A 24052-nucleotide genomic window follows, 5' to 3' on the forward strand; every position below is an offset into this window, starting at 1 on the left:
CTGAATGGCTAATGTCGGTGACAATTATTCGTTCTTCGCGGTCATTGGACAAAATTTGAAACGCCCACCTGAGTTTTTCTTCCGGGTTAAGGTCATGGCGTGTTGCTGAACAGCATGTGAGTTTGGATAGCCACAAACCGGAGATTTAATGTAAGAAACTTTTCATAATTCCGGTAGTATATTTAAATGTACGTTTTCGGCAATACATCAGATATTTAAATCTTCAGTCTGGTGGAGGTTTTTGCTAGTGTTTGTTCGTTTTATACCTGGTATTATTTAGCTCGTTATGTCGTGCATTTTGAGTGATTAGATCCACGAATACAGATGTACTTTTATCACTAAATAAAATAATCTGGCTCTCGCAGTCTCAATGATTTGAAATTTGTGCACATGTGAACTAATAACAATTAGATCTCTTTTATAATGGCGACATTATTTTTCTTAGACGTCTTAAAGAACTTCATAGATGGCATCGGTGGAGGAGGACTTCCCTCGAGGAGGGACAGCAAAGAAGTCCACTGGGAGTAAGACAGTGGTTCATCGAACAGAAGCGGACAATCTGTTTCAGGTAGAGTTTCACTTCTGTGTGTTTTTGTCTGTCCTGCTGAGTGTAAAAAGAGTTGATCTGGGTTCAGAGTGCAGACAAAAGTGATCAAAGTTAATAACCACAGGTATGTTTTTCACAACAAATCAAATCTTTTTAGTTAATCGATTTCATGTCTGAGTTTCTTTTGTGTAATGTGACAATGGCATGTACAAATGAGAATTAAATTGGAATTTATCTTTTGTTGACCCGAATGTGTTGCTGCCTACATCCTGTGGAGAGGCATTGCCAGATGTACAGTGAAGCCATCCATATCACGATCCCAGCCCTTCTGGCTCCAACTCTGCATCTGGAATCACTTCCGCACAGAAGTACTTCACAAAAACTCAAAGTTGGCTCTGTTTTGGCTCAGAAACTCTTTGGCTTCCACTGCAAATCAAATTATAAATGAAACAGACATCAGTGAGGCAGAATTGATCGTTACTGCCCCTGATGTATCTAGCACAGGACAGACCTGGCAAAGAAATCTGCTCTTTGCCACACCTGAGCTTCTTAGCTATGAGGTTAGGCCAATATTGTAAAAAAAAAAATCCCTTGATATCACCTGGTCTTAAATAGGCTATTGTATACTACAACACTAGAGTGTATTATTAAAACATATTTCACATTTGGCAATAATTTGCTTGTCTCTTGCAGTCTAATGAACAAACTGAAACCAAGAAAAGAAAGGCAGGAGCCAAAGATGACAGCAAAAAGCTCAAGAAGCAAAAAGCAGAGGAAAAGAAAGTTGGCCTGACACTTAACGCTCCAGTCAAATGTGTGGAAATTCTGCATGTTAAGGTAATCGATCTCCCAATAACCTATACAGTACATATACAGTATTTGAATGTTTTTTTTATGTGTTGGATAGATTAATTTCCTCAGTGTTTTCTGCATCTAAAAAAATAACACACATAAGCAATTTTTTTAAGCTCTTGGGAGGTGCTCGTCTCAGTAACAGCTTGTGTGTGTTTTTCCCAGGATGTGAAGGAGGGCATGCTGATGCTAGGCTGTGTGAAAGAGGTGACAGACTTTGAGGTGACCGTCAGCCTGCCTAGTGGCCTGCAAGGCTTTCTCAGCATTAAGAACATCTGCGATTCATACACCAAGCTGCTGAGTGAGCAACTGGACTCAACTGACACAGAGGTTGGCCTATATAGTAATGAACTGAATGTTGTAGGAGATTTGAATTGGGCTTGGTGTTGAGGACATTTCTGCTTGTGAGTGTGCAACAGTGTAATTCGCTCCACAATATTCATAAAATCTTTTTAAAAAATCAAGACAACATTTCTATATTTGTATATTCTATAACACTGTCTTCGCTCACATACTCAAAATGTATTAGCTGACCCTCATACATAGTAACTCTGTATTAACTGTATTTTAATTGTTGTGCAGCGTTTTGTGACTTTTAGGTCTGTGAAAAGTGCCATATTAATTACTTTATACTTTGTAGGAAATCTGCTCTTTGCCACACCTTTTCTACCCCGGCATGGTGCTCAGGTGTGTGGTTGCCAAGTTGGATGTAACGAAGAGAGGCTCGCTTAGCATCCAGCTGTCGATCAATCCAAAACTGGTCAACAAAAATCTGACCCCGAGTGCACTGAAAACTGGCATGGTGAGCCATTAGTGAGAGTAACTATTTAAAAACATCCATCAAACCTGCATTTACATAAATGGTTGTATCTTTTGTGTAGGTCTTGAGTGCGTGTGTGGAGAGCGTAGAGGATTACGGCTACATCATTGACATTGGTGTCAGTGGAACCAAGGCCTTTCTGTCTAAGGAATCCCTGAAATTCAAACACAACAATGCTCAAGGTATGAAAAAATAACTTGTCGCTCATTTTGGGAAATAGTTGTTTTGTTTTTCATGCATCATTTGGTTGTGTTTCATCAGGACATTGCAGATGTTTTCAGTTTTTGTGAAACAAATGTAATCAGTTTTTTAAAAAAAGGATCTCTCAAGCATTTGTGGTTTCTCCACATGTACAGAGCTGAAAGTGGGTCAGTATTTGACTTCCCAAGTAGAAGAGGTGAAGAATGATGGTCGCGTGGTCCAGCTTTCTGCTAACCTGACTACGATTGCTCAGACTTGTGCTGAACCCAAGCAGGGCTGGAACCTCACAACACTTCTTCCTGGCCTTCTGGTCAAAGCTACCATCAAGGAGGTAAAGACAGTGTTTTTATGTTATCTGCTATATGTGTTCTGTTATTAATACAACATGAAACAATCACCATTGAAATATAACCTCTGAACTGCATGTAAAAGCCAGTATGTTGGTATTGCAGGTGACCAAACACGGCCTGATCCTGGACTTCCTGTCCTCGTTTAATGGCCAGGTGGATTTTCTCCACATGGAGCCAGAACAGGCTTCCAGCTACACTAAGGGACTTAAGGTAAACTAGACCTGGCATGTTTAACACAGCGTCTATGATAAATAAGGGTTTAGAAATTTTGATGCCATGTGATAATTTGAGAGTACAAACCTCCTTTTGTATCCACCCATTCAGGTGAATGCGCGCGTGCTGTACATCGAGCCACAGACTCGTCTGGTGGGAATGAGCCTGCGCAGCCACCTTATTCATCTTGAGACTGGGATTGACCCCGTTCCTGCAGGTGGGGAACGGATTGGAGAGGTGGTGAAGGAGTGCAAGATGACTGCTATGCACCACCTGTCTGGAGGAGTGTTGGAACTTCCGGACAAAACGTTGGCCTTTGTTCATGTAAGTCAGCGTGATGCTTTGGACAAACTTTAACTTTTATAAGTCTTGTATTTCTATATTTTTTCATCATAAGATGAGATTAACATAATTTTATTGTCTGTGTTGACAGCGGAACCACCTGAAGGAGTCTAATGAGGAAGCTAATGAAAACAGAGTGTTTGCCCAGCCTGAGCACACCTGCAGGATCCTGGACTTCAGCCCCATGGAGCAAATTCATTTTGCTACTTTACGCAGGTATGTTACACTTCATTTGAGTGTCCACAGTAAATGTAGACCTCACTGCTCTAATCTTTGCATGACTCTCTTCTTTTGATTTTAGGAGTGTGATTGGGAAGCCTTTTTACAGATACCATGATCTTCAGGCCGGTCAGGTTGTGGAGGTAGGAACACAGAATCATCTTTTGTTGGAAACTTGACTTACATGTAACTTTTGATTATGAAAGTTTGTGTCAATGAAGTCTTTCAGTGCATTAAGAGGATAACATGGACTTTATTAGGCAAAAGGCAAAATCATGGTGTGTTATTTATTGGGACAAATTTTAGTTTGTTTTTGGAGAAAACTTAAATTAACACTCACTCAAATGAACTCCTTATGTAACGTATTAAGTCTTACACAATAAGTTTGCTTCTATACAGAAGCAAATGGTACAAATATCACTTGTTTCTATTTCTTGACCACACCTGTGGTGTTGCTGTGAGGTTACTTTGGAACTTGTCTTTGCAAGAAAGCAACTACGTGTATTTCCCAAAATATCCCTTTTAAAAAAATCCGTCTAGTCAGTTTGATTTAATTTTTCATTGCGTCAAACCAGGAATGGAAACTCTCCTTGGCAGACATGTTAAAAATATCGTTGACTTAGGAACTCCAGTTTAATAATTTAAAATAGTGATGCTGAATGGAGAGATGACGAACATTAGTTAGAATTGCTGTAAATGAGCCTAAAACAGAAGGTTTAAACTGTGCACAGTTAAATCCTCACCTCTCTTTATTGTTCCCTGTTGTCTGTGTTACATTTTCTCTCAATGTTTCTCTTTCTCCAAGGGGACAGTGTCAGTCCTGCTGAGTCATGGGATGGTGGTGCATCTGTCTGACCACATTAAAGGTTTGGTGCCTCGAACCCATCTGTCTGACATTGTTCTGCAGAATCCGGAGAAAAAGTACATGGAGGGCATGAAGGTCAAATGTCGGGTAAGTGCACTTCTACGCTAACAAACAGCTATAAAACTTCTGATGTGAAGTTTCAGCTGTGAGCACTGATTTGCTTTTTATTGTTCCACTGAATATTTGTGTCTGCACACTTTGTCTTCAGGTGCTGTCAGTAGATGCAGAGAATAAGAAGCTGTACCTGACCAGAAAAAAGACTCTGGTTGAAAGCTCCTTGCCGTTGTTCCTGAGCTATAATGACACTCGTCCTGGTCGTGTGTCCCACGGCTATATCGTGAGCGTAAAAGACTTTGGCTGCATTGTCCGTTTTTACAATGGCGTCAAGGGTCTGGTGCCGCTCAGTGAGCTGAGCTCTGAGCCCATCGTTCGTCCTGGGGACATCTTCTATGTTGGGCAGGTAAGGTGATCTAATGTCATGTACACTGAGATTCCTGTATGGTCATGGTGGTCTTATGGTCTTGATTTGTGTTGTTTCTGTGATGTATCTCACAAGTTTGCTCGTGTTGATTGATAATCCAGGTGGTAAAGGCTAAAGTTCTTCAGTGTGATCCTGAAAGGGGAAAGATGGTGCTTTCATTTAAGGCAGTGGGCGAAAAAGAAAATGAGGAGACTGAAAAACCTGAGTTTGACTGTGAAGTGGGGAAGGTAAGAAGTCGTCTCTGTGGCTTGTTCCATTGAAAATATAATCTTTTGTCTTATTCTTATTAATTTGTCTTATTTATTGTAGAGGCTGGATGCAAAGGTGCTGAAAAAGTCACTCAACGGTTTGGAAGTGGCCATCCTCCCGGATGAGATCCGTGCTGTACTGCCTATGATCCACCTGTCTGATCACATGTCCAACTGCCCTCTGCTGTGGGAGAGCCTGCAGGAAGGAGATATCATCTCAAAACTCATCTGTTCAAGCAAGAACAAGCAGAATCTTGTATCCTTTTTTTGAGTAGCCTGCAGATATTTTGCAGATCTGACCACCCGATAACCTTTACTCAGGTTTGATTGATTCACTGTGTCCTCTTGGGAAATTCATACATCTTCTATTTGAAAAAATGTGTTTTTCCTTAGCTGCTTCTCATTTAAAGACTCTCACCAAGAAACCAACAGTGAGATGGTCACTGGAGGAAGGAGTGGTTGCCAAAGATTTCTCTGAGATCACTGTTGGACTTCAGTTGGTTGGCTGGATCAAGAATATCATGTCCTATGGTGTCTTTGTGGAGTTTCCATATGGCCTTGTTGGACTTGCACCCAAATCAGTAAGTAAAGAACTTTTAATTTGTAAACCGAAAGGCGCATATGTGTACAACAGTTATATATTTTCCTGGTTAAATTTTCCAATTTTTCTGCTTTTCCAGGCTATGACTGACAAGTTCATCAGAGATGCGACAAACAGCTTCCAGGTTGGCCAGACGGTCATTGCTAAAGTGACAAACCTCGATGAGGAGAAGCGGCGATTCCTGGTCACACTGAAGATTTCAGAGGTCATATCACCACAGGGGGATGCCCAGACAAGACTCATTAATGGTCTTCAGGAGAGAAGAGCAGTGACTGAAATGTTGGTTTTGAAGGGTATGTGTGATAAATAAATGCTGGGAGCTAGTTAAACAAAAGGCCAAATAAGATTTGAGTTGCAGAATTCCAGACATTAAGTGAGACTTAAGTTCCCTTTTTTTGTTCACTTTGTATCTATTTTTTTTTCTAGATAACAGTGAACTTCAGCAGCAGTTGGCTGCTCTGTCTGTTGGACAGAAACTGAAGCTGACTGTGGATACTGTGAATGACACCGGTGCCAGATTTAAGTCTGATGGCTTGATTGGTGCTACCATTCTGGCCAATAAGCACCACATGATGGGTATGTACTGAACAGGAAAAAACTAAATATTTATCATATCATTATTATTATTTTTTGCTTTGCTTTGGTCAGTGAAGCTTTTAATTTTGAAGAAAATATTAAATAGAGTGGAACTTGTGGGCCAAAAGCACAAGGTCAAAGAGACGAGTGGGCTGTTTAGTGTGTATGTTGTTTTCACAATATTCAAAACAATATTATATTATATCTAATAACAGATGAAGGGAAGTATGAAGTTTACCGATTCATAACATCAGGAGGTTACAGAGAAGTTATTTTGTATGAAAGATGAGCTTATATGTAACCAAAAACTGTATTTTTTGCAGGTGTTAAACTGACCGAAGGACAGAAAGTCGGTGCAGTCGTCCTTCATGTTGACATGCTTTCTGCTTGTGTCCATGTCTCTATCCTTTCCAAGCTGATGGGGAAGAAGAAATCTGTGAGTGTTCATATTTATATATATATATTTTTAAATCAGATATATAAAAATATAAATCCACCATTTGATTGTAATGTTTTTAATTTTTTTTATAGCTGGCTGAAGGGTTGAAACACACAGCAATGGTGCAGTACATAGACAAAGACTTTGCCGTCATCTCATTGGGTGACACGGCACAGCTGACTGTGATCCAGACTTACAGCCACCTGAACGAGATATTCCTGTCTGAGTCAGAGAAGCTGAAGGTGGGCATGACTTTGTCAGCTGAAGTTATTGAACCCAGCTGTCAAGAGCTGCAAGGGCTCCCTTTGGTGTCGTGGGAGCGCAGTATGCCAGAACGAAAGCGCACAGCTTCAGAAAACCAGACTGGCCGCAAGGGCCACTGCTTTGGTGAAATCCTGCAGGGCACGGTGCGGACAGTAAAACCTACCTGCATCCAGGTTACCTTAGAGGATGGAAGCTCAGGTAGCGTGCATGTGTCTGAAGTGGTGGAGCCTGCAGAAGTGCGCCTGGGATCTTTCCCCACGTCATCAGTAAAAGTGGGCAGCGTGGTCACCGCCAGGGTTATCGGAGGACGAGAAGCTTCCAGTCACAGGTAATGATGGCTGTTGTGCCTCATTTTACCCACTGGAGTAGACATTTCTCCTTCTTTATGATGTGTATTCACTTTCTTTGTGTTATGTAATAATGTAGATGTAATCGCAACTGTTTCTGTTTCAGATTCTTGCCATTCTCCCATCCAAAATTCACATACACCATTTCCGAGCTTACGCTGATACCCAGGTAAATGTATAACACAAATAAACTTGCATTCTGGTTCTTATATTGCATCACCTGAGCCTGATCATTATTTAATCCTAAAATATCAAAACAACCATCATTCTGTTAATAAAATATTGCACAGGTGTTTAAAATGAATAAAATTCGTTGCACTATAATTTGTTTGGGACTATCACTCGTGCATATTTTGTGCTTTTTCTGTTTTTCATCTTTGTGGTCTTTTTTTCCTCTCTGCAGCAAACTGAACGAGAGTGTAGATTTCAAACCAGTTACAGCAAAAGAAAAACTGAGCAGCTATAAGGCTGGGGAGGAAATTACATGCTTTGTATCAAAGGTAAGCTTTGAAGATCGAGATGGCTGGCTTTATATTATTTTACAAGTTTTCCGCTAAACTTGAAGTGATGGCACATTGAAAAAATCCAAAAACAATTTCAAAGGAAAAAGAAAGCCAAAAAGGAAGCTTGGAATTTATGTCCTCTTTGCTTTTTCTTCAATGTCTGCATGTTTCTCTCTCCAGTTTAACTCAGACAGAAAGTCTTTGGAAGTCACGACTGATCCCAGTGTTACTGGAACGGTTGAACTGCTGGCAATGACCACTGATCCTAAAGTAAGTTTCTGTCTTTGCAAATGTATAGGAAGAGCAAATGGTATTTGTAAAAGGTCAATCATCTAACACTTTGTGCTTATTCGAGGATATCGGCCACCCAGAGAAACTGCACAAGCTGGGCCAAGCAGTCCGTGCCAGAGTGGTAGAAGTGAGCTTCACTCCTCATCGCTTTGTGCTGTCACTCACAGGTAAGAGCTACACGAGCACCATATAGCCTCAACATATAGATTAAGATGTTTCTAGGAAATGTGCAATAATGACATTTATAATGATAACGAAAAAATGTTATTTTATTGAAAAAATATCTGCAAACAAAATAAAGGGCATTTTGCATCCTCCTCTTCCAATAAGCTGCTATCAGACTACTGAAGTCACAGTTTGAATCTATTGCCACAAGGTGGCAGCAGCGGCAACATTATAGCAGTAGTAGTGACACAGTATAAGTCCAATATAAGCACAAAAGTAGCCTACCTAGAATTTTTAGTGAAAGTGTAACATAACAGCTCAACACTTTAGTTAGCAGTAACTGAAGTAACTTAACTTCATTGTTGATGTAGCTCCATTTTTAGCTACTAAATGAACATATCTGTCTGACACGCTGCTCTCAGACGTGCTTAGCTTTGTATCGTCGTTGTGCAAGGGAACTTGGGGAACTTAAACACATTGCATCACTATTATCTCTCATACAATGATATAATCCTTACATATCACATGAAAATTTCTACATGACTAGTAAGAGCGTGTGTCTTTGTGTTATGTTATTGTTGTTGGATCTGCTAGTTTTGAAATTTGTATCACATAAAATTGGGTTAATTTAATTTCTGGATTCCTTTTATTTTTTCCAGGTGTCCATAAACTGGAGAAAGGCAGCATTACTTTGGGGATAGTAACAAATATTCAGCCACAAACTGGCCTGCTGGTCAAACTTCCCTTTGGGGGGATGGGGACTGTTGCTGTCACAGACCTTGCTGATGCCTACAGGCCAAACCCACTGGCTGTTTACAACAAGGATCAGTTTCTCAGGTGAGTGTGGATGATCTCTGTTATAGACCTTGTGCAGAAAAGAATAGTTTTAGGCTACCCTGATGTGCACTCGCTTCTGTAATCCAGTGCAAACTTTAATTTTGCATTTATTTCATTGTTTTTCTAAATTACCAGTAAGCAAATTAAGAGTTAAAACTTTTTGAGTGTAACAAAGTTAAACTATATTTATTTTGTGGGCACTGAAACACTACAGCTCCCATCAGCTTCCATGATAAAACAATGCAAGTGTTGCAGCAGCAGTAGATTTAACTGTAACCTGGTTTCTTCTCTTATAAAACCGATTTTTCAACATTATAGCTGTGATGTCTGCTGCAGTGTTCAGTTCTCTCTGTCCAGCTGTTACAGTAATGTGACACTCGTTGGCCCACATCTGTGGAGCAAAAATCTGAAAACCTAAAGTTAGATCTAAAAAAATGTTTTTTTTCTATCAGAGAAAAAATGAGAGAACTTTTCTTTTGGAGCAGCACCTGGAAGTTCTGTTTTCCCTTCAGCTTTTTTTTAAATTCAGTATATCAACCCACACTTTACCTTGTGGATTTCTCTTTTTTATTAGCTGTAATATTGCTGTGCCAGCTTAAATAGAAAAGACCTTTTTTCAGTGGTTTAGTCGATACAAATACATTTTTTGTTTGAATTGGAGTCGAAATTCAGTCTGCAGAATTCAGTTATGTGTCACTAATATGAAAATATTAAAATATCGTCACAACTTTAATCCCAAAACTTTCTGATTAAAAATGTTTAGTGACTGTGAAGTAAATATTGATTATTTTTTAATATGTTTATTATATTTATATTTTTTAAATATTTTTTCAGGTGTTACCTTCTAGATAATGAAAATGACAAGTGGCAGTTGTCTCTGCGACCATCGAGGTATGACAAGGCATCGTTGTAAAAGTTTGATTTGGGACGTTTTTTTAATAAAGCACTAAAAATGTATCTTGTTACAACGTGCTCCTCCAGGCTGAACCCAGAGAAGGCCAAGCCAGCAAAAGACCCAGAAGTGTTGTCCGTAAACAAACTGAAGGCAGGCCAGATCATCAGAGGCTATGTCAAGTCTGTTGGAGAGCAGGGGGTCTTCATCAGGTAAAGAGATCCATCCACAGCATGCTAATGATTGTTTTTAGAAAAATTTCAACATTTATTCTAACATTTATGTTCTTACTTGTTATATCTTCTTACTGTTCTATATAATTGTCTTTCAGGTTGTCAAGAAGCATCATTGGAAGAGCTGAGCTCCAACAAACCACCAAATACTTTGTTAAAAATCACAAAATCGTCTCTGAGCACCTGCCTCCCAACACCCTGCTCACCACCAAAATTCTCAGGTAAAGTCAGCTCAGAGTTCAGAAATCACTCTTCAGAATTTATGCTTTGTTTCCAATTTTATACACTGATCCAGCTTAGAATTATATCTTAACTGCCATTGATGTAGCATTTAAAAATAAAAGGGAAAAAATTCATAATCATAGCAAGTTTCAGAAGTTATCTGGGACAGCTTCAGGTAGGGACTATTTTCAGACTCCAAACTGCCATCCTACCATTTTAGTTTTTGCTATTCTTGTCTTCAGTATTGACGAGGAGGAGGAGTTTATCAACCTCTCGCTTCTCCCTGAGGACACCGGGAAGCCAGACGTCCTTCCAGAATCGCTCGGTCTGCCGCTGCGTCTCGTCGGAGAGGAGAAGAAGAAACAAGATAAGAAGAGCAAGAAACGCCCAGCGTCTGAGAGCGAAGAGGTGAAAAGGCGCATTCAGTTTCTTTTTTACTTTCACATCTAAATTTATCTCATTTCCTTGTGTTTTCTATTACATAGTTAACTCTTTCATTTTATATTTTGACATTTTTGAATCATCACTTTGCATTTTTGCCAAAAACAAGGCCATTTTTCATCTTCCATTTATCATCTCTGGGTGTGACAATAATAAATCCTGCACTGATATTTGCCTTGGTGACTTTATGCATGTACTGAATTGTGGTTTATTTGTGTCTTAATGGTCCTTCATTGGCAGATCCCAAAGAAAAAGAAGAAGGAATCAAAGAAGGCAAGAACTGATGATAATGATAGTGGAGTAGAGGTGTACTTCAGAGAAGAAGAGGATAAGGAAGATGAAGGAAAACCTGCAAAAGTAAGCAACTGCTCATAAACTTTTCCAGTCTTGTAAATCTCCGTAGATTGGGTGATTTGAATACACTTAACCACAATCTTATGAATACGTTCTCTCCCTCAGCAGGTTATATCCAGTGCATCGTGTCCATCTAGGCTGCAGGTGACAGCAGGTTTCTCCTGGGATGTGGGTCTTAGCTCCCTGAAGCCTGCCTCTGCAGTGCAGGAGGAGGACTCGAGTGATGGAGAAGACCAAGAGGGAAGCACTAAGGTGAAAAAAAAAAGATGTACATTCTTAGAGTTAGTGGAGAAAGAACTTTCAGCACATCAGTTTAGCCCTTAAAAGACCTCATTCATTATTTATCCATTCTCAACCTTTCTCGGCTCTATCCCGTCTCCTTTTCTTTCCTGTGTTTTACCTTAAATGTGCTCTTTCCACCTCCCAGCCCCAGAAGAAGTCTCGTCATGAGCAAGAGCAGGAGAAAAAGGAAGCAGAGAAGGCTTTGATACAGAGAGAGGCTGAGCTGATGGATCCAAACCTGCGGCCAAAGGATGCAGCTGCCTTCGAGCGTCTGCTCCTTGCGTCACCCAACAGCTCGCTGCTGTGGCTCCAGTTCATGGCTCACCATCTGCAGGCTACACAGATCGAGCAGGCCCGCAGTGTCGCTGAAAGAGCCCTGAAAACTATCTCCTTCAGGTAATGGTAGACTTGTAGACGAATACACGCACTTAGCAACTTTATTAGTTACACGTGGCGCACAGTACTGCTGGCTTAAGTCTGTATGATAGAGATTCAGGAAGGTGCTGGAAACATTGCGGTACTGACATCATAGTGTTACTCAAGTGCTGCTTATTTATAAGAAGTTCTTTTATTATGGTGCAGTTCTTTTAATCCACCTCATCCCAAAGGCTTTCTGTTGGATTTAGAAGCAGTTTGAGTGCAGTCAATTCATGCTAATGCTTTCTCTCATATAGGAGATATTTGACGACTTCACCTGATGAGTTTTGACACCTTAGTATATAATGATAAACATGTGGTTTGACAACCTTTAGAACAGTTTAAGGGTTTTCCCCAACGGGCATGTGTATAGGCAGAGACCATCTCACTAACATCTGATGCAAAACCAGTCATTTTATCCAATTAGCAGGCCTGAAATATGGCAGGAACTCCTCAGTTCAAAAAAGAGCTTCAAGAACTTTACTCCTAGCAGGGTTCCCAAGGAAGACAAGGAGATGTGTGGAAGTAGGGAGGCAGAATCAGGAACAAGTGAAGGTTTTGTTAAAGCTTTAGCTATCTTTTTGACTTTAACCCCTGCTGCCACCACCTAAACAGAGAGACGTAGGAACTAGTCAAAAAAAGAAACAAGTTAAACAGAAGTTATCAAGCACACTCATATGCACAAGGATGAAGTGGCCACAAACACACTGACATGCTATTAAAACAGTGACTCTCTTGCACAGGGGCTTTCCTCTCTCTGATTGCAAGTCCTCTCTTGACTCACTGCTTAGTGTTAGGTATTTAATAATAGGCCAGCTGCGGTTTAAAGTGCAAGACATGGTTACTTGCAACAAGCCACCACCTTAATTGTAGATAGTTGTTTGTAAAAACTCCAGTGCTTTCTAAAATACTCAAACCAGCCTTTCTCACGTGAGCACCTTTCTGCATTCAGATCACCTTTTTTCTGCACTTTGATGTTCACTTTTAACTGCAGCAGATCTTTTGAACTATATTTACATGCCCAAATGCTGCAAGTCTGTTCTAAAAATGGTTGACTAAGTAATCGTAGTTTAGTCAACTAGTCAGCTACAACAATGAGTAGTTGAATTTGTTTAACTAATAAAGCGATCTCTGCATCCAGTTATATACAATTATACATCCAGTATACAATTTAACTAAAGATTGTTAGATGTGTAAAATTGTGCCTGTTGTGGTTCAGGGAGGAGCAGGAGAAGCTGAATGTGTGGGTGGCCCTGCTGAACCTGGAGAATATGTATGGCACAGAGGAGAGTCTCAAGAAGGTGTTTGAGCGGGCAGTGCAGTTCTGTGAGCCCATGCCTGTATACCAGAAGCTGGCTGAGATCTACGCCAAGTCCAACAAAATCAAGGTACTTTGTCAGAAAATACCAAAATGTTTAGGTGCGCATATTTAAATAAGCATCTGATATATGCATGATCTGTGTGTTGTTGACTCATTGTGTTTTTTGTTTTTTTTTGTACTCAGGAGGCAGAGGGCCTGTATAAGACGATGGTGAAGCGCTTCCGTCAGAATAAGGAAGTATGGTTTAGCTACGGGACCTTCCTGCTTCAGCAGGGTCAGAGTGATGTTGCCAGTACTCTCCTGCAGAGGGCGTTGAAGAGTCTCCCTCCAAAAGAAAGTAAGTGGATCTGTTTAGCATCTGTATGTGCAATACCTCCTATGTACATTTAATGTATGTTGTCCACCAATAACTTAACGCTCATGGTTTTTGCAGTTATTCTTAAATATTAGGGTGGCTGTTAGTACAGTTGCATCCCACCACCCAACACCACCACTAGCACTGAAACTAATGCAATATTTTTAACAATTCCCATTCTTTTCACCTGCCAAAGCTGTGTTTATCTACAGGAAGTAACCTTTTATGTGTTCTCATCTTTTTCTCTCAGGTGTGGATGTGATCGCCAAGTTCGCTCAGCTGGAGTTTCGTTACGGTGATGTTGAGAGAGGTCGCAACATGTTTGACAAAGTCCTGACCACCTACCCAAAACGTACCGACCTGTGGTCTGTTTTCATCGACCTCATGGTCAAACATGGATCGCAGAAGGAAATCAGGTGAACAGAAACGTTCTTTTCATCGTCATGGTTACCATATGTTATTCCATATGCTGTAGCGTCTGTGTTCCTAAACAGTTACACACTCATAAAAACTGACATGTGAGATGGATAAGTGTGTGAAGTGTGTAATATCGTATTCTAACTCCTACCTCTTTCAGAGCGCTCTTTGATCGAGTGATCCACCTGAGTGTTTCTGTGAAGAAGATCAAGTTCTTCTTCAAGCGTTACCTGGAATATGAGAAGACACATGGCACCCCTCAGAGCGTCCAAGCAGTAAAAGAAAAGGCCATTGAGTTTGTGGAGGCTAAAGGCACAGAGGGCACCAAGTAAAGTCCAAATATATGCAGGCAAACACCTTATAAATGCAGGTGGACTTCAGTCTGCCACATGTGACTGCAGTGTATTTGTATCCTCAGATGAGGAGGAGCATTTTCCTCAAAATGACCAATATTTTAGCTTGTAATTAAGTTTTTTCTAATAGTTGTGGACTCATGAGTGTTGAACTTGTGTGCTACAATACTGTGGGTCTATAAAACAACAGTTTTGTATGATAATGAGTCATTCATGTCACGATGATTGCTGACTGTTTGAACAGATTTATAAAAGGTTCAATAAAACCTTTGTCAGTTGACTTGTTGACCTTTCAATAAATCCAACGCTGTTACAATACATTACATGACGCTTTATTTAAAATACAAAAGAACAATATATATAGGGAGACATTACATACAATACATACAGGCAAGACTAGTTTTCTATCAGTCTCTTTTTAAAAGGGAAAAGGGCCTGGGACACAATCGGTAACAACATCATCTACTTAAATCGTCGTGGTTGTAATCCGGCTGGTCTGTTTCAGCCAGAGGGGGTAGCTGCCTCTGGCTCCTGGAGCATTTCACCTAAGTTGGCAGTATTGAAGATGCATGTATGGCACAGGGTTATAGGGTGATTGACATGGTTTGTGCTGGCTGTATTGGTAACACCCCTGAGATATTAGAGGTATCCATACTGATCCTGTAATTTGATGTCCTGCTCAATACCAGTAGAGTCATTTCTCTCCGGCAGTGTTGCACCAGTCGTCCAGTGACAGTGGCAATGATATCCAACTTTCTATTGCTGCTCCTTTTCCTGTCTTTTTTTTTTCTTTTTTTGGTGAACAGTGCAACATGGAAGTAGAACTAGGAGCATTTTAATGAAAGATCCTATTCATTCACCCTTTCTGACTGATTTGACCAAATCATGTTGGTGCTATCAATATTCAGTTCCCATGAAAGCATAACTGCTCAAAGGTCAGCAGCAACGCTGCTACTTGGGGCTCTTTAACATTTCTTCAAGATGACCCTTTTGTTCATCTTCTCTAGTGTATTTAATGTGTGTGTTTTCTGTAAAGGGAGTCTTTTCTCTTCTTCCTCGGCTCGTTCACACCTCCTCTGGGTCCATAGGCCCCTCGGCACCCTGGGGAGCGTCCGAGTGTAGCCGCAGGATGGGCTTGTTACACATGGGGCACACGCTGCGGATCTCTAGCCACTTAAGCAGGCACCTGACAGGACAAGAAAAATAACAGTCTGAAATAATACTGCATTGCTGTTTTTTTATTACTCAGGCTTCGTTAGCTGGACACTATTGTTGTTGCTTGAGTTTGGTTTAGTTTTGGGGGATTTTTTTTCAAACCTATCAAGTTAACTTTTAAAGCTTAAAATAGCTGAAAAGAACTTTGTTTCCTGTTTAAATGAAAAATGCTAACATCTCCTACAGCAGGAGTTTTCATACTGCTGTAGTGGATCATGAGTGGAGTGAGAGGGGTAAGACATGCAGCAAAGGGGCGCAGGTTTAACTCGAACCCAGGCTGCTGCATCTCAGCCATGCATCATGTTGTAACCTGTTCACCCACTGAGCTAAATTGACGCCCCCGCAATCTTTGGAGAAAGTAAAGTAACTTTTGTCATTTAAAAGTGCCACCAGCAGATGTCACACAGTACTCTCTTGCTCTACTTCCTTGAGATTTTAAACTGCTGCAAATGTTTTTCACATAATTTTTGCATTTGCACACATCAATACTAAAGTATTTAGATATGATCGCAAATATAATCTGTAATTTGTCAAATTTTCTACCAAATTATATGAAGCTGTTGGATTGAGTAAAATAATCTCACTGCTACCAAATTTTGTGACCATGTCTAAATACTGTGAAGCAGCGTTTTGTTTGTGCCATCTAAGTTCTAAGAGTGGTGAAACAACACTCACACAAAAATTCTAACTGGATCCTTTTTAGAGTTAATTATTGATGACAGAATGGGCAGTGTGGTGCACGCCAGAAAAAAGAGAAAGTTAAAGAACCACTGCTTTAGTGTAACACTGGTTAACCTGAAAACAGCTTAACCAATGTTATACAAAAACAGGAAGCTGGGAAAACCAGTCCACCAGGTTGGCTCTGTCCTCAGGTGAGAATATTAAGTAACACTAAAATCCCCCCAATTAAAATTTTACATCCAGTGTTTGGTTTTACGTCTTTTTTTCTTTGTGTGTTTCTAGAAGAATCTGAAAACTTTATGCCCACTGACTTTGAAGTCAACCTTCCATAAGTAGAATTTCACAATCTGCAAATTTTGGGCTCATTTTAATGACAACTAAATCACTTGGCTTTTTACTTTCCACAATAAGTTGTTAGCAAAACACACCTTCTAGATTCTCCTGTACTACGAAACTGGATTTTTTTAAAAAGGCATGGAATGTAAATGTGCCTGTCTCTAAAGCGGGGTTGTGAAGTAAGGTTTGGTTTGAGGTATATTTTTTTTATTTCCAAAAAATAAATGAATAATTTATTTAGCACAATTCAGAGGGCTGCATTTTGAACTGAGAGAACAGAAACAAAGCATTGATCCAATCACACTAATATCAATCGATAGTATCGATATTTGATTATAGTCATCATATTTACACCCATACTGCAAACCATACAGACAAGCAGCCAAGCTAACAGTTAAAAAACAGTTTTACAGTTATTGGAATAAAAAGGGGAAATAAACAGTTGTGTAAATGCTATTGCAAAACAACCTGTAGCTTTATCTGATGCCTATTTTATTAATCTAGTGCGGAAATTAAATTCAAATTAAGTAGATTTGTACTCAGAGGATCACTGTGACATTGCAACCTGTTTGTGTTTATTCTTTTCGTTAAGATTAAACTAAAGGCTGCCTCTCAGTGTGTCCCACACAAAAGCATTTAGTTTGTTGTGATCTCGCCACGCCTGATGAGAATGACATTAATTAAACTTAACCGAAGAGAACAGCAAATAATTGTAGCTACTATTTCTACTGAACTTTTCACATCACTGTTTTATTAACACTCACTTCTTGTGAAATGCATGTGAGCACGGACACACTCCCAGCTCATCTCGGGTCCTGAATTCTTCCAGACACACTGCACAGGTTTGCTGCAGAGCACAAACAACACGGGGTTAGTTTGGTTGGCTTTTTTCTTGTTATAGACATCATATATATCTCCACAAACCTAATGCACTTGCCTTTTTGTAGCTAAATTTAAGTGGTAAATTAATTTCAGTTTTACTTTAAAGTGCAAGTATGTCAGTGTTGTGAAACTGTGCTTTTATCTTAACTGCGTTTTCAGGCAGCAGGGCTATTTCAAACTAAAAAGAGAAATTGGACATTGAATTTAAAACCAAAATTAGCCCTAAGCCTTGGTTTTAAACAAAATACTTAGAAGTTGGGTTTTTTTTTAAAACAAAATCACAAGAGGCAGGAAAGAGATGTTTTTTATAATGCATTTTGAATGAGTGCAGTTATTCCTGGAGCCCTACATTCTGCAGGCACTCTCACACTGACAGTATTTAAGATATTTTCAGCACATCTCCACCCTGAGTACGTGCAGCATGCTAATAACGTCTGAAGGAGAAACTGATTGAATGAACCAGCCAAACCTTCCCAGCACATAATGATCTCATCTAAACTGGCACATAAACAATGTGGGCAACAAACAGCTGACATTGTTTAACATAGGTCTGGTTCACATTTTATAAGCGTCTGCAGAAACTATGACTTACTCCAAGAAGGCTTAATTTTTTGCTTGCCCCCTTCAGCACCACCTGCAGAATAAAAGGGGAGAGAAAGAAGAAATGTGTTGGGTCATGTGATCTATGTGTCAGCATCATGGGTCCATGGTGGTGTTACACAGCAGGAAAGATACAGTGTAAAACGGCATTTTGCTGAAAACATAACTGATATGTGTTGATTTACTCCTACATGGTGAAAAAATCATTATAAATGCAGAGAAAACAAAAAAAACCTGCAGTTCCTGTTCAACCTTCCCTGTCTGAAAGCATTATTACCAACTGTCAACACGCTACACTGTTAACACTCTGCTACCAGTTTAGTGTATGGGGCCTCATCACACCGCAACTGGATTACCATTTTAAAACCAGAACGTAGCGAGACGTAGATGGATTCAAGGTCATCTAAAAAAGGGGGTGTTAGATTTCACAGTTGGCGATATCGGCCTAAGATGTTAGACTTGTATTTATAACAGGCCTAGGAAGCTGGTGTTACATGTGCACCCACAGTGGCAGATACTGCATTGACATACCTCATTGTAACTGAACTGCTCCCTAGTTCCTTGTTGTTTCAACCTGGGAGACACAAAGAAAACAACATCTGTAACAACTGTAACGTAAGTTCTGTGGATCCTGACCTGTGATTGCAAGATAAATCTCAATTCTGCCTCTCTCTCTCACTCACACACACACACACACACACACACACACACACACACACACACACACACACACACACATCACTCAATCCTAACTTAATTTCACAGAACTGCTCACATTTCCTGTTCCTCCAGTCCATTACTGTGGTTAAATTAGCAACATTTATAGAAACTTGTTTGCAATTTTATTCTCGACTAATATTTCAAAATGTTACTTATAATCATGTTGAGCCTAGCAGGATGTTCATTACTATCTGAAGAAAATCTGATAACAGTATTAGTTGTACTATTTATGTCTTTTTAAAAATTATTTGTTTTTAAAAAGACACTAACTGCATTTATCGGGTGTAGCACAATGGTCCATAAATACAGTGCTGACATCCTGACAATATCATTTCATGAATGTAATACACTAAGCATAAGGAAATACGCTTTGCTTTAACAAACACATGAACTATATACAACACACAGCATTCATATTGATTTGGAATGTTGTAAATGAAACTCCAGTAACTTTGTTTCTCTGTTTTGCTTTAGATGGCCAGTGGTCACTAAGGTTTCTGCACCGGTGCTGGACACGTGGTATATAGTGGCTTTAACAGCCTGTCCCTGAAATCTAGGGAATCAGAGGGTAAGTAATGATAGAATGCTGTTAGAGTATGTTGCCCACAATATATAATAAACCAATCAATATATGGGTATAATGTATCAATAAACAAAAGAGAGCAATGCAGTATTTTGCTGTATTATTTCCCCTACCCCCACTAAAAACAGCTTCATCTGAACGTCCCCACCAAAAAAAAGAAAGACATGAGGTAGAATGTGCTAAAATATTCTGCGGTGAACTGCAGAGTTAGTAAAAATGATCGGAGTTCATGAATAGCAGCAACCTTTTTTTTCTAAGTGCTTTGCTTTTGCCTTATATAGAGAATATCTGATGTTCTACACAAGAAATCCAAGCATAAATTGTGTTTTAACAGTCCTAAACTACATGTCACACCTTTGGCAGCTCAACACTTGCTTGGTAAACTTGCATGACATTCGCTGCTAACATTAACACATCAATACGTGAAGATAGCTGACTGCCAGGGTGGTTAGGAATTAATTTGAAGCTGCTGTGGTGTGTAGTGTGTTCCAAAGCTTGCTCAAACTTGCCCAAAAATCTCGAACTACTGGTTTGTTTATCTCAGACTCGCCCAACCTACCTGAAAAGGTAGCAGCAGAAGATGAGGCTGAGCATGAAGACGAAGAGGCCGATGCCCAGAACAATGACATAGACATTGAGCGGCAGGTGATAGATGTCCGACCCCATGCTGCAGTAGTGTTCAGAACGCTGAGAACCCAAACCACACTGGCATCCTGCCAGGAAGAGTTTTGAAATAACAGATGATATACTTAACTTGTTTGCCACCTTCTAAGGTAAAAGTCCAACATGTAAAATCAAGTTTGAGGAATTAGAGGACTTTCTCATTTCAACTCTTTGATGGGATGCCCATGACACAGAAAAACATAATAAAATCCTGTTTTCTTTTATAGGTCATAAATTTGAAATTGGTTTAGGGTTGCTGTCTTTTTTAAGCTGCATTTCTTCAGTTTTAAATAGAGAGACGCTGAAAAAGAGACTGCAGCATTGTTTAATCTCCCACTATATTCAGCTATCTACAAAGATTTAAAGTATGCAGCCGTTAGCACCGACAGTTTAAAGTGAAACTGATAGCATAAACATTAGACCGTGCAGTTTGTTCGAGCAATTACTCTGGTAGACAGCTGAAGGCAATTTTCCTTTCTAAGGAATAAGGGGAACGCCCAAACTCTTATTGGCAAATCATAAACACTTTATTTCCAATATAAAATGAAAAGAAAGATTAATCATTGAAGAAAAGTACACAAACGTCGATCATTAACAAGAACATGGACAAGCTTCTAGTGCCAGTAAAACTGAGTGTGTCTGCTGATATGGAACTATAAATTGCAAACGCATGTGACACTCTAGGTAAACTCCACAAAAATCACAAGCTTTACTCACAGCATTTGTTAACGCTTCAAATTTAGTAAGTGCTTAGTTGCAGGTGTGTCTGGGGAACTGTGACTGGCACTGTGGTGGCAACTGAGACGCTCATAGGAGTGTGCGTTAATTTGCTGTGAACAAGACAAACATGAAGGGCAGACATCACTTCCGCCACACCACCATCTGTTCCACAGACTCTACAGAGATGACTGGTAGAGTGTGAGCGTGTGTGTGTGTGTGTGTGCGTTTAAGAGAGGCAGCGCTCGGGGATGGAAAAGCAAAGCTGCGTGGTGTCTGTGTGGTACAATCGAAATATGTGTGCGTTGCAGGTGGCGGGGGGTGTGATGCACTAAACAGAATGAACTTGGGGGACAAGGGCCATTTGGTAAAACAATAGCAGAGGAAGCCCCACTTCCACAGGCCACATGTGTTCCTATTAATTTGTAGCGAGGATGCTCTTTGCCAGCCTCTAAATGTCCATGTGTCTCTCTTTAGAGTGAATGAATGGGTACAGCTTGCACACTGTGGGGGGTATGGGAAGGGTAATTTGACATGGCTGGGGGTTGGGGGATTTACAAGAGCCGGGTGGAGGGTTTCATAGGAAAGACCTATTGTAGCATAATGAAAGATACAATTAGGAATCACCCCAAAGAAAGAAAATGAAAATATGGAGCAAGGTAACAGAATAAAATGTCACAGGATACAGTTGTCAACAACAACAAAAAACCCCAAAATGAAACAACATGTTCTGGAAAGCAGCTTATTTTAAGTGCTCTCAGCTCACTCTTCAAAACACTATCTGAGGCCTCCACTCTCAGCAATTTGCCCATTCACAAGCACATCCATTATCTGAATCCCATTAGCCAACAGCCAGCAACTAAGTAACTTAGTTTATGAAGTAAGTACATGTGCTTCCATCTCTCATATATTTAGAGAAGTGCCAAGGAATCCACTCACTTACCGTTACACCATTGGAATGGTTGCATGAAATGTGACTCCCAAGGCAGCCGCAGTAAATTCAGGCCCTGTCAGGAAAAGGCTGGAGACAAGCCAAACTCGTGGGCTGGAGCTTCGGCCACTGAAATCTGTTTTGGAGTCTAGATTCAGTTACACTGAGCTGGATTGCTCTTTTTGTTGGGTTGTGCTAGCTCCCGCAAACAACAACCATCAAGATTCTCAGATTTGCTCAGATTCCACAAATCCTCTGGAGGTGTGGTTTTGTTGGCTCAGCAATCTGTGCTGCCCAACATTCCCAAATCTGGATTAACCGCTCCGTGTTAAGATTGGGAGATTTGGGACTGAGGTTTGGACCGGGACTGGAGACCTCATGTGCTCCTGGATCCCAGTGAGAATGATGTCATCACAGAGGAGAAAAGAGACAAAGAAAACCTGTTTAGGTGACATGATTGTTTCTCATATATCTCACACCATGTGCAGTTCAGCAGTTGCTACTGTGAGAAACTGATTCTCGCTTGATCGCAGTGTGGTAAACAACACGGGCTGCTTTGTAACAGGAAATACTTACATTTCCACCAGAAAGGGGCCTCTTTGACTTCACTTTGTGTCTGCAGTGTCGTCCCTTCACGAAACTCAGTAACAGCTAGCTTTCAAAATGACAGTCCTCACCCAGTGAAGGCAATTATCTGACATTAATCTGTGCTTTGTCTTCCTTGAAAAGCTGCTTTTTTTAACAGGGGATTTTCACAAGTCTCATCCCCCTCTTGTCTCCTCTGTTGTCTCCTCCTCCAGTCTTCTGATCTTGCAGTTGATATTTCTCCTCAGCACAGAAGGCAAAGATATGCTTCCTTCAAAGCCCAAACAAAGTGAGGACAGCTCCATGCAGTCAACAACAGTCCTCTTGCTGGGTTTGGTGTTTTGCTTGCGAGTGTGTGTTTGTGTTTCAGTCAGTGGATGTGTGTGCGCGTAGGGGGGGATCCTACTCTCCCTCTAACCATCTGCTGCTTCAATTGAGAAGAAAAAAATCTGAGACAAAGGCGGTGTGTGCGCAAGAGTGTGTCTGCGTGTGTCGCATTCAGCCTCTTGCACCTCCAGCTGGCTTTGTCATGGCAGGCTTCCCTTCTTCCTCTTTCAATCCATAATGGTGCTCAGAGAGAGCCTGCGATTTGCCTTTCCCTTCCTCCTCTTGCTCTGCTCTGCCTTGGGTTTGTAAACAGATCTCTGCTCATGTGACCAGCCGTTTTGCCTCGCAACTCTCCTCTCCCTCAGCCCTCCCTTGCTACCTCTGTCCTCCAATCTGTAGGCAGAAGGAAGGCAGAATGAGCCAGACACTGACGAATAGGGCTCCTGCAAGCATGCTGATGTGTATGTGTCTGTATGCGCACACCCCTGTGCATGTATATGTGAGAGGGAGAGAAAAGAGACACTTGCAGCAAAGTCAAGGGAGGCCCCGGTCAGTGATATGCGCATGGCTGATGTCCTGACAACCAAAACAAAGCCATTTGTGTGAAATGGAGGTCAGAAAAAGAAGAAATGATTCATCGTCATTCCTCACTTCACACATACTCAAACGGTATTTTTGTAATAGTGTGATACCCGTTTTTGTTTTGAATATTTCCTTTGTTTGATCTAATATTATACATGTATATATAAATGATGATGTCACTGCTTTGCGACCAGAGAACCAATAGAAAGAACATGAATCAGGAAGTACGTCTGCATATGAGACTGTATAGATCAGATAAAAAAGTGGGAAGAGAAAAATGACAGACAAAGACGTTGTGTTCATGCCACCCCCACACCAGGAGCCCTGGCTGCCAATTCGCTGAGGGAGAGAACAGCTGCTGGGCTACTGGGCAAGCTGCGAGGCGGTCAAGGGGAGTGCGGTTCCTCTAATCCCTAAGGGCAGGGGAAAAGGGAGGGGAGTTCAATAGGATACATGCCATTTTCATTTACCCCTCCTCTCCTCCTTCCTCCACAATGCTCTAGAAATGGCATTACTCCTGAGTACAGGGGAACAGCTGGATTGGCTGCACAGAAGCACGAGCCTAAATACTCTCTTTAATACAGTGCGTGTATTGTTGGGTTCTTACAAGTTTGACTGACCCGATGTGTTGTAGCTAAAGGTTGTGTTGCCACTGTAGGCATGTGAAAGGTGGCGCTTTTGGTAACAGGACGCCCTCTTGTGAAATATGGGGAAAACACCATTGTGTTGACAGCTTGCTGAAGATATGGACAGGAGACAAATTAAAGGAAAAACGTGAACTC

The 24052-nt window shown here is 40.6% G+C and overlaps 2 protein-coding genes across 5 annotated transcripts; one reads left to right on the forward strand and one right to left on the reverse strand.

Moving 5' to 3' along the window:
• Positions 1–42: 42 nt before the first annotated feature.
• Positions 43–14768, forward strand: pdcd11 (programmed cell death 11). Of its 4 annotated transcripts, none has more exons than XM_005458535.4 (36): positions 43–150; positions 446–568; positions 1241–1384; positions 1565–1729; positions 2040–2201; positions 2281–2401; positions 2576–2751; positions 2873–2980; positions 3095–3307; positions 3417–3541; positions 3627–3687; positions 4350–4496; positions 4618–4869; positions 4992–5117; positions 5200–5394; positions 5549–5719; positions 5819–6032; positions 6166–6315; positions 6639–6751; positions 6847–7346; positions 7472–7534; positions 7769–7865; positions 8049–8138; positions 8224–8326; positions 8984–9161; positions 9996–10052; positions 10143–10265; positions 10385–10507; positions 10751–10916; positions 11190–11306; positions 11409–11555; positions 11731–11981; positions 13222–13390; positions 13507–13660; positions 13929–14094; positions 14256–14768. In XM_005458535.4, the coding sequence occupies exons 2-36, from the start codon at positions 467–469 to the stop codon at positions 14425–14427; spliced, it is 5421 nt and encodes a 1806-aa protein (XP_005458592.2). In that variant the 5' UTR covers positions 43–150; positions 446–466; the 3' UTR covers positions 14428–14768. The 4 variants fall into 4 exon arrangements, with proteins under 4 accessions (XP_005458592.2, XP_003453834.2, XP_005458593.2 ...); XM_003453786.5 differs by having other exon boundaries at positions 11412–11555; XM_005458536.4 differs by having other exon boundaries at positions 43–116.
• zgc:175214 (RING finger protein 122) lies at positions 14765–23040 on the reverse strand. Its single transcript, XM_003453832.5, has 7 exons — positions 22353–23040; positions 21789–22162; positions 20025–20178; positions 18694–18736; positions 18155–18196; positions 17445–17527; positions 14765–15634 (listed from the first exon to the last, which is right to left on the reverse strand). Exons 2-7 carry the CDS (start codon positions 21811–21813, stop codon positions 15514–15516), a joined length of 468 nt encoding a protein of 155 aa, XP_003453880.1. The 5' UTR covers positions 21814–22162; positions 22353–23040; the 3' UTR covers positions 14765–15513.
• Positions 23041–24052: the final 1012 nt, after the last annotated feature.

This window comes from Oreochromis niloticus, linkage group LG6, assembly GCF_001858045.2.
Source record: "Oreochromis niloticus isolate F11D_XX linkage group LG6, O_niloticus_UMD_NMBU, whole genome shotgun sequence".
Taxonomy (NCBI): Eukaryota; Metazoa; Chordata; class Actinopteri; order Cichliformes; family Cichlidae; genus Oreochromis; species Oreochromis niloticus.

Coding starts and splice junctions, on each gene's coding strand:
- pdcd11 (XM_005458535.4), top strand. CDS start 467: ATGGCATCGGTGGAGGAGGACTTCCCTCGAGGAGGGACAGCAAAGAAG. Junction 3,542..3,626: donor CATTTTGCTACTTTACGCAG/GTATGTTACACT, acceptor TTTTGATTTTAG/GAGTGTGATTGGGAAGCCTT. Junction 7,535..7,768: donor GAGCTTACGCTGATACCCAG/GTAAATGTATAA, acceptor TCCTCTCTGCAG/CAAACTGAACGAGAGTGTAG.
- zgc:175214 (XM_003453832.5), bottom strand. CDS start 21,813: ATGCAACCATTCCAATGGTGTAACG. Junction 17,528..18,154: donor AAAAATTAAGCCTTCTTGGA/GTAAGTCATAGT, acceptor TGTGCTCTGCAG/CAAACCTGTGCAGTGTGTCT. Junction 15,635..17,444: donor TCACATGCATTTCACAAGAA/GTGAGTGTTAAT, acceptor TTGTCCTGTCAG/GTGCCTGCTTAAGTGGCTAG.